This window comes from Daphnia pulicaria, chromosome 2 (assembly GCF_021234035.1).
Source record: "Daphnia pulicaria isolate SC F1-1A chromosome 2, SC_F0-13Bv2, whole genome shotgun sequence".
Classification (NCBI taxonomy): domain Eukaryota; kingdom Metazoa; phylum Arthropoda; class Branchiopoda; order Diplostraca; family Daphniidae; genus Daphnia; species Daphnia pulicaria.
Window position 1 is genome coordinate 3,003,063 of NC_060914.1, and position 10,279 is coordinate 3,013,341.

At 44.4% G+C, this 10,279-nt stretch overlaps 1 protein-coding gene across 1 annotated transcript; it reads right to left on the minus strand.

The window, feature by feature from the left end:
• Positions 1-39: 39 nt before the first annotated feature.
• On the minus strand, positions 40-4,362 carry LOC124327563. The gene is made up of 4 exons (XM_046786523.1): positions 3,243-4,362; positions 1,715-3,179; positions 1,464-1,644; positions 40-1,388 (listed from the first exon to the last, which is right to left on the minus strand). The coding sequence occupies exons 1-4, from the start codon at positions 4,288-4,290 to the stop codon at positions 711-713; spliced, it is 3,372 nt and encodes a 1,123-aa protein (XP_046642479.1). The 5' UTR covers positions 4,291-4,362; the 3' UTR covers positions 40-710.
• Positions 4,363-10,279: the final 5,917 nt, after the last annotated feature.

Below are 10,279 nucleotides of genomic sequence, written 5' to 3' on the forward strand. Positions count from 1 at the left end.
TTTACAGTTGGTAAGCAATTAAACATCGACTATTTGGAATAGTTGAGGCAGGTATACGACGTCCAGCAAAGTGTATTCATGTTTACAATGTTTTGTTTAACAAATCTTTTAGCCCAACAAAGGACAGAATAAAATCAATTATACATACAGCTCAACAAACTTGGTTGAAAAATGAACACGTACATGAAAATTTAAATTAATTAGACAGCAATATGGGGACTTTATCAGGGGATTCCGGGCTTTTTTCTCTGGCGACTGAAACTAAACTGTAGAAAACACAAAATCATTTAAAACTACTGAAGTGAGTAGACCACAAACGTAAATGAGCGAGTACAGAAAAATACAAGGAAAAATAGCACAATTAACACTGCCGTTATCCTAATATTTTTTAACGCTCCGGGATTGACAGTGCCCATTCATTACTCGTCCGATTGGTCGTTGGTGTCGAGGCAATTCGCAAACGGATTTTAGCGACATCTTGTAATCAGGCATTTTGAGAACTTTGGATTTCCGAATAATTGTATTTACTTTAACGAACTCTAGATATTTCAACGTATTTTAGACGTGCTTTAACTTTTCCATTAATCTAAAAGTTAAAATTTTTAAAAAAGTGGCAGGTTTTCAGCATATAGGTACTGTATTGGAGATACTTGAGGATGGTGTCGATATCGGCATGACTTCAATCGCGGCCGAAACTTGGTCATCACTCGTTACATCACTTCGTTTTGACGTTTTCGTTTTGATCTCTTTTCAGATGGGACTTCATCAGTCAAACCAATCTTTAGACTGCTCGTCGAATACAATCTCCTTTTTCTGTTGATTGATTGAGTTGATTGTGCTATGCAACCACCTGAAGTATTTAATCTCGACAAAGCCAACACCTCCTGAATTAAATCTTCATCTTCTCTTGGGCTGGAAGGTTTTGAGTTGTTCGAGAGTCGTTGTGACTTACGGCGATGGGCTTGAGGGCTCACAGGATAAATCTGTGCTCTGGCACAGGCAGAGTTAACCGACTCATTTTCGGGATCACTTTTTCTGCTGGTGGTTCTCTTTGGTTTTCTTGTTTTTTGTTTGGTGATTATAGGTGTACTCCGAGACATTTCAACTGCAGGTGCATTTTCTGGAACAGACGGCACAGATTTTGTAAGTTCGCTACGATTTGTTGAATCCTCCCCTAAGAGGTTAACCAACCGTTGGCTACCTAATTCCATGGCTGGATCATTTTGCAAGCGCTGACATTCGCCGATAAGATCGTTTTCTAGCGTTTGGTCGTCCTTGTACGGAGTAATAGGCTGACGGGCAGCAGTTTCTACGGCATCAATCGCACCATTCGATTCTTCCAGTTGCAAGGGATCCTTCGCAGTTGAACTTCGTCGTCTTCTTTCCGACTTAATATTTAAAAGAAAAGAGAAAAGTAAAACATAAAAAATCTGGAAATAACGAAATGAACAACACCAGTTAACCTTTTCCGTTTCAGGGACGTGTTCTGGAGTAGCATTTTGATTTGCGGGACCTTGAGCTTCCTCACCACTGGGTGCAAAATATGGAGTCGGATGATCAAGCGCCACCTGCGTGGGGCTAACCACGGCGATGTTCAAGCTTTTGACAGGATGCTCCATGATCTCTTGGTGGAGTGCTTCCAATCTACAAGATTAATGCGTTGATACGGATAAAAAACAAACAAAATAGAAATGTTAAACCGCTAGAAACCAACCTAGGAGTGCATAACACAGAAGGAAACTGATAGACTCCAGTATACGGTGTCTCGACGGAAGAAGCATTAACTTCAAAGATGCGCGGAGTGGCAGGTAGATTGGGGGATTCCGCTGCCGGTAAGAAGCGGAAACCCTTCGTCAATAATACTTGAAAGGGGCTGGCTGTACTAGTAAGATCCAGCCGAATTTGGGGTGTTCGCGGAATCTCGCCAGCCCACGGACCGAAGCTATTGAGGGAATTGACAACTGCTACATTTTTCGTTATCTCCTTTTGTGGGGTAGCGAAGACCGGTAAAGGTTGCTGGATCACTGGCTCTTCAAGATTGATGATATTCATTCCGAAATGAGAAAGGTTAGACTCTGGAGCAATGCGTTCATTGATTCCTTTTTCCGGAGCCATCTGTTGCAAAGATTCAACGCTAGACATTGCCATGTCATCGGACCCTGGTGCGGGAGAACTTTTTCTTCTACGTTTAGCCTTTCCTTTCGGAGTCTCCAAAATTTCACCGTCCGGTGGAACATCAACCGCATTTCTCAGTGCAAGAACCCGTGGAATTTTGGGACGTTTTGGATGAACTATCGGACTGATGATAGAAGCTGGGTTGTTAGATAATCCACGCGACGACACTCCAGAATTAAGTTGGTGAACATGACTTAAACTTCGAGTACTTATAGGAGTGGAGACGAAATTAGTTGAATTCGAGATGTGCGGATTAAAAATCACAACGGGTGATTTCGATAGCTCTTTCTCTAATACGGATTCTTGATCTTGAATATCCATAGAAATTGAAGACCCATACTCTTGTGCGATTTTCACAAGAGCAGCCAAACCAGGAGTAATGCAATTTTCCGATGAGTGAGGATTTGGGGATGCTTGAATCACTCGATTTCCAGTTATCGCAACTTTTCTCCGCTTACTTTTTGTCAACGGACGATTTGTTATCTTCATAGGTTTTGTTGCTGATGGACCTGGGCTAGTCTCGATGGTTATTGTTTCAATATTACAACCAAGAAGCTGCTGCTGGTCTTCCACTCTCTGTTGGAAAAATTCGGATTCACCCGCAGTATTTGTAAATTGATAGTTCCCATCTGGAGCAGGAATAGTGATGGTGAGAGCAGGTTTTGGAGCAATGGCAACGGGTGTTACAACAATCGGATTTTTCTTCTTTCTTCTCTCTCCTACAGAAGGCACAGCATTTGAAGGCATTGGCGAAATAATTGTTGGAACCAAAGTAGTTTGTCCAGCAAATGTCAGAAAGGCAAGACCGTTTAACCCACTGATCACAGATGAATTTTCTAGTAAATCAGGGTTTTTAACAGTAAATAAAGACGATGGTATGTTTGATGGCTTCACTATCGTAGTTGCTCCTAAATTATCTGGGATTAAATCATTTTCTTGGTTTTCTCTATTGTTATCTGATCCAGTGGACTCCCAATAATCTTGAGGTGTATTATCAGGGCTGCCTACAGAATAAAGAATTTTAATCATTATAATAAATTAATTTGTTAGCTTTGAATTTATCTTACCTATACAGTCTTTCAGGAAATCATCAAAAGCAGGATCTGTTTGTGTTTCGGCAATAATAGCTTTTATTACAGTATCTAGGTCTTGTGATGATGCCAAGCTTCCCCTTTTGGAACTGCCTTGGTTAGGTAAAATAACTTTGTTTTTGTTGATATTTTCAGCTATCTTTTCTTGAAGATCTCTGTCTTCCAGCAAGCGATCATATACCAAGGAAAAATCAATGGTATTAGCAGAGACTTCTAGCTGTTCAGGACAATGTGTTGAATCTCCTTGAAGGTCGTGATTGTGAATCCATGCTGTATTCATATTCATACTTCTTTCAAAGCCATGTTTAGAAACTAGAGTTGTTGACAAACTTGCAGGTGATTTTGGAGAGAGAAGTTGGTTTGGAACATCTTCTGGACTATCAGTAACGTGGGGTATTTCATTGGTATCCTGTGTTTCTTTAGGAACTTTGGAATTTTCAACTGGAAGTTGGTTTGGATCATTCTTTTCTTGATTGAAGACATCAGTATTTACACTAGCATCACATGTTCCTGGCTTATTACTAACACAATCTGTGTTGCAACTTGAATCATTAGTTTGTGGAGTACTTATCGATTCTGTGTTGACACTGGCATCACATGTTTCTGGAGTAGCTGATTCTGTGTTGACACTGGCATCACAGATTTCTGGAGTTTTGCTAGCCAATTCTGTGTTGACACTTGCATCAGAGGTTTCTTTTTGACCTTGGAATGTTGATGCTGGAGTTTTGAACTTAAGATTTTCGACAAGAATTTTGGCAAGGGTCAAAAGATCATCCTGTTCTCTAAATACAACAGATTCTAAGAGCTCTAATTGCTCAATGATCTTTTCTTTGGTTTCAAAATAATTTTCAATTAAATTCACCAATGAAGCCCCCATGAGCCTTGGAAGCTTGTATGGTGGTTGGACAGGTTTAAGTTCTACCAAGTAAGGACACTCATGAACTAAATTATTGGCAGAACTTTCGTAACCTTCCTTTACAAGGTGATGAAAAATTAGTTTCGAAATGTCACTTCGAAAAGACATTTTATTGACTGATATCGAAATTTATACAACTTTAAACACATTCGTAAAAACAACAATCTTTTTTAAGACTCGCGGCCACTTTGGTCTGCTTGTCTTACAAGATTGTCACATTGTCTTAATAAACATATTCACTTTTTCGATAATTTTTTCGTTAACTTACGATTTAACGAATAATGTACAAAAGAAATTACTACCTTGCGAAAATTACTCAACTCGTAATTTGCATCGACAGCAGTACACTTGGCTTGAATTTGTGCCAGCCTAGCAATTGTATTTTAATTTAAATACGCTTTTTTTAACAGACCTCTTGCACCGTGTGGATAGGATTCTTGTACTCCGACAACGCTGCAATCCGCCATCTTAATAAAACCACACCCTTTTTTTTACATGGGCTCTTATGGAAGTATTTTTTCAAAGTGTTTTTTCTCTAAGCTGGATAACAACTTCGACCAAAGAAAAATATAGAAAAATACTACATCATTCAGGTAATGAGTTCGGCCCAAGCCACGGCACCGTCAAGACGTACTTTCTCTCGCTCCAGATACAATAGTGCTTTCATCCAGCTGGCGCGAACCTGAAATCCCGCTCCACCTCCTGCAAAAAAGAAAAGAAAATCTAAAGTAAGTAATTGAACCCCTCCTCCCAAGTAAGATGCAAAATAGGGTCTTTAACTTTGGTAATACCCCCCCAAACAAGCGCCCTTACTCGGCCCAGCCTTCAGACTTCCCGGCCTTAGGCGACCGCTGCCCTACCCCCCAATCCCCTCAACTGGCCCCAGTCATAATCAATCTCATAGACGGCCAACCAAATTTCCGTAATATGAAAATTGCCGAACGCGATGCCTTCCATCGTGCCCTAAATGACCAAATAGGCGAAGTAAAGGACTCAGTAATTATGCACGGCGGAGATCTATGCGCCCACCCCTCGTCCATCGATCAGCAAAACGCAATCCTGTCAATCACCGAAATCGCCGGCAGATCTATCGCATGCTCCCTCCCGAAAACTTTCATCGCATCTACCATGTCGAAAGGTATTATCCACGGGGTCCCTATCGCGGACAAAGAAGAGGAGATCCTGGCCGCTCTCGCTGATCAAAACGCCGTCCACGTGAAACGTCTCCCCATTAAAGGCCACCCCGAAATCCTGTCTGAAACCGTCGTTCTGACTTTCTCCTCCAAAATCCCAGACAGGGTAAAAATCGCCGCCATGATCTATCGCGTCCAACAATCATTCCCTATCTCTTTAAGATGTAGAAAATGCTGGCTCCTTGGTCATCAATGATGGTCGTCTGCTGTCAAGCACTAGTCACGACTGTCAACCGGCTCCCAAGTTTTTTCGATTTTTCTCATATAGTTCTATACCGTTCATCACCAAACTTTCACAAAATCAGCAATCATCACATCGTCGTCAATTGTGTATCATCCTGCCCTACTCTAGCCCACCTGGATATTATAAAATTACGCTCCCTGTACGTCCCGGCCACAGGCCTGTCATGGACACAGTCGACGACGGTGGCGCCTCCCAGGCGTCACAGGTGTCGGCAATCGGAATCTCGCCCGGGACAACAACAACTGTCAAAATATGCAAAACCTGCAACACGGAGTACACCAACTCAAACCGCACGTACTGCAGCAATCAGTGCAGACTCCACCCTGGTAACTCCACATCCACTATGAACTTATCTCATACTTTTGTCTCACAGTCGCCCAGCGTCCACTCGAAGAAAAGAAATATGAACGCTCGTTCCCCCGACACTTTACAGCAGCAATTGTCAAAAAAGGGGAAAAATGCAAGGCAAGCTGCCAATGCCTTCCTGGCCGACCAATCAAATCTAAACCTGGAGGCCTTGGGTAAGCCTGAACTCATTACGAAACTAAACTCTTGCATTACTCTCCTCCGTGAACAGTGCGAGATATCAGATGCCACAGAAGAGGAATATGACAACTCTGAATCAGTTTTAATCGAAGAAATTGATCAGCTGACAGCAGAGTTGTCTCAGACCAAAACTGAGCGAGACTGCAATCTAGGAAAGCTCCAGGCCGAAATTACCAGCTTAAAAGTTACTGTGGCCGACAGAGCTCTCGAAGCCTTTCTCTCTGCCCAAACAAAGCCTTCTTACGCAGACGTTGCTCGGGAGGGCACGGCCTCCGTTGTGGTTGCCGATTACGCCGACGGAAGGAAGCCAAATCAACCACTCTCGGTATCCGCCCTTGAAACTCTTTTAAATTCAGAAACCACCGGCCTAATTCCCCACCGCGTAAGACACAGAGACAACCAAGAATTCATCACGTTTGATGATGCGGCCGATGCCGCCAGGGCAGCCAAGCTATTTCAAGACAACCCAAAGTTTAAGGACATGTTCAAAGGCGTTAGGAAGATAGAGTCATTACACCCTGTGGTCATTTTGTTTGCTGAGGTCTCAGATTTAGATGCGCTGCGACAGGAACTAGAGCACCGAAACAAAACGTTTCGCGGACAGATTCACGACATTAAGACCATATTTCGAAAGCAAGGGACTAACCTGGGACACGTAAAAATTCTTTTGAAATCCGAGCGGGCCAAAAAAGCAGCTCTAGACAAAAAAAGAGCTGCTTTTTTCGACGAGTCCCTGCGTATAGTCGACATCGATTTAAACAGAGAGGTAAGGCGCTGCTTTAAATGCCAGGGATACGGCCACACCCAAATGATTTGCAGAGCCCAACACCCAAAATGCGGCAAATGTTCAGGAAGCCACCGCACATCCGAGTGTCCAGTACCAGACAACGACCCAATCTGTGCAAACTGTGGTGGCCCGCACCAAGCCGGCCACCGTGGCTGCCCAGAGCAAGTCAGAGCCGTCGCTCGCTACCGAGAATTTCTCAACCGTAAATGGTAGCACCATCCAAATTCTCCACTCCAAAGAGTAGCCTCCGCTGTCTCCAGATTAATCTACGACATTCAAAACTGGCATCCCTCTCTCTCTCGCAAATCCTTCTTGACTTTGACATAGACATAGCGTTAATACAGGAGCCGTATGCGTTAACAGCTGACCCACCACAAATAGCAAATATCCCACCGGGCTACTCCTCCCACCATCTTCTCTCTAAAAACGATCACGCATTTGGAGCCGCGATTCTCACGCGAGACTCCTCCATTCCCAGAGCCACGTCGCTGCTCCCTCTCTCAAATAATTTCACAGCTGGCATAGAAATCAGCACGAAATCAGGTTCCATAAAGCTCTTCTCCGTATACCTCAGGCCGTCCCTCCCAAATTTCGAAGCCGTAATAGAGCAACTGTTCTCGTCGGAGACAAATTCGCTTTCTCTGTTCTCGATGGACACAAATGCCCACAACCAGCTCTGGTTCAGCCCGACTACAGACAGTAGGGGTGAAGAGCTTGAACTTGCCGTTCACCGACGCAACCTCAACATAGCAAACATCGAAAAAGCGGACCCTGAATTCAAGCCAGCCGGCACAAGTTTTGTCGATCTAACTGTATATGGCGACCTCATCAAACTCTCAAACTGGCGATTCCTGCCACTTCCTTCTCTCTCAGATCATCCTTTCATCTATTTCGAAATTCTCACAACCATCACCAAATCACCCAAAAAAAGAGGAAGCAACAGCGAGAAGGTCCCTAAACTAACTAACATCAACAAACAGCGATACCTGTCTCTTCTCCCCCTCGAGCTCAATACCCACTCTCCGACAATTTCTCATCCGTCCGTCCCCAACATCCTTGTAGAAATAGAGCAAATCTCTGCGGCTATAGTAAAATGCGCCAAAGCAGCCGCACTGCCAGTCGTAAGAAAAACGGCAAATCGGTCGATGCCATGGTGGTCTCGGGAGCTCTGTGCGTTACGCACAAAGGCACGCAAGGCCTACAAAACGTGGTCCATTTCACGGAATGACCACGACAAACAGATCAGTCGGAGCTGCTCGGCAGTGTATCAGAGGGAGATACGGAGAGCCAAATCCCTAGCATGGCAAGAGATTCGGAAAAACTCGTCCCCGACTGAATTATTTGCGGCAATAAAATCCGCCAGCGGAAAATCCAAATCGACAGGGGGCCCTGCTTTCCTCACCATAAACGACCAAAAAATCACAAACCCAACAGATATCTTAATGCACTGTGCCAACCATTTCTTCCCTATAACCACAATTTCAGAGCCATGTCACCAACGCACCGAGCACTTAGTAACAGAGTATTTAGCAAAACCTGACCACATCTCAATCCCGCCCATCGCAGAATGGGAATTTGAGAAAGCAGTCTCGTCCCTCAATCCCAAAGCGGCGGCCGGATCCGATAATGTATCAGCTGGTCTACTTCTTCTCTCTATGCCGCTGATTCGTGCGCGCCTCCGTCTCGTTTTCGATGCCTGCCTCTCCCTATGTTACTTCCCGACTCCCTGGAAATCTGTCAAAGTCTTGATTCTTGGCAAGCAAAACAAACAGGACTATTCTCTCCTTCAGAGCCTTAGACCCATTAGTCTCATTTCAAATTTTAGCAAACTTCTTGAAAACATTTTACTGAACCGCCTAAATTGGTTTGCTTCCTCGCGTAACTGGCTCAGTCAAAATCAACATGGATTTCGAGAGGGGAAATCGACTGAGTCGGCGACGCTTTCGCTAGTTTCGTTCATAGAAAACGGCTTCACGGATAAATTATACACGGCATCGGCTTTCTTAGATATAAAGAGCGCTTTCGACTCCGCCTGGCACCCCGCCATCATTGCGATGCTAATAAAGCGCAAGTGCCCCCACTATCTCTGCTCAATCGTCTCCAGTTTCCTTGCCGAACGTACAGCAACACTGTCAGCAAACGACGCTAGCCTAGAGAGACCAGTAACTCTCGGCTGCCCGCAAGGAGGTGTCTTGTCACCTCTGCTATGGAATCTCTTGGTGGACGACATCATACGCAGCTCTTTTCCATTTCATGCCCTCATCACAGGCTATGCGGACGACACAAACCTCGCAACCCAACACAAAGACCCAGGCATGGCCACGAATCAACTTCAGACTGCCGTGGAAAGAGTGAGCCAAAAACTTTCGGAAGTCAAGCTGTCGCTCAACGCATCCAAAACGGTGTTTATGCTGTTTTCAAAAAAACGGATCCCCGTCTCCCACCTATCTCTGTCAATAGGGGATCTAAAAATTCCCCCCTCCCAACAAACCACTTTTCTCGGCCTCTTAATTGACTCTAACCTAAAATGGCTACCCCACTTAATTCACAAATGCTCCGCGGCCAAACGCGCTCTTTTCTCAATTAGCTGCTGTCTTCGCCTCACATGGGGTTTTGATAAAAATCGCCTTCGCTTTCTCTACCAAGCCGTAATCGAGCCAATTGTATCATATAACTGTGCTGTATGGATCTCTGTTCTACGTACCAAAAACGGCAAGAGGAAAGCAAGATCGTTTCAGCGTCAAATCTCTCTTCTCCTCACTAAGGCATTCAAATCCGCCCCAAACGACGCTCTGCTTGTCCTCTCAAATCTCCTTCCCATAGATCTAATCTTTACGGAACTCGCCGCCTTCCGGCTTCTATCAAAGCGAGAGTCCGAAACTTTCCCCTCCTCATCGATCTCCTTCATAACCAGCGTTTTTCCAGACATATTATCCATACCTTCGCCGAATCAAACTTCCAAGCCTGTCTATCCCTCGATCCCACCTTGGTCATACAACATAAAAATCCATCGTCTAAGTAGCTTAGATCCTATTTCTCTTAACTCTTGGCGTGAAGGATACGTCCGCATCTACCCTATTGTCTCCCCATCTAAAAACAGGGAAGGTTACGGATATGGTATAGTCGCTGCCGACCATGATTCGGTCAAATCGATCGCTCATCTCACGCTGCCACACTGCATCGACAAACATCAAGCCAACTCGCTCGCGATCAACGAAGCTCTAAAACTGGCAACCGACCTATCTTCCAGCTACACCCGACTCGAAATTTTCCTCACGAGTCTATCAAGCCTCTCTTTCGCTCTCTCATCTCGAAGGCTAGATCGAA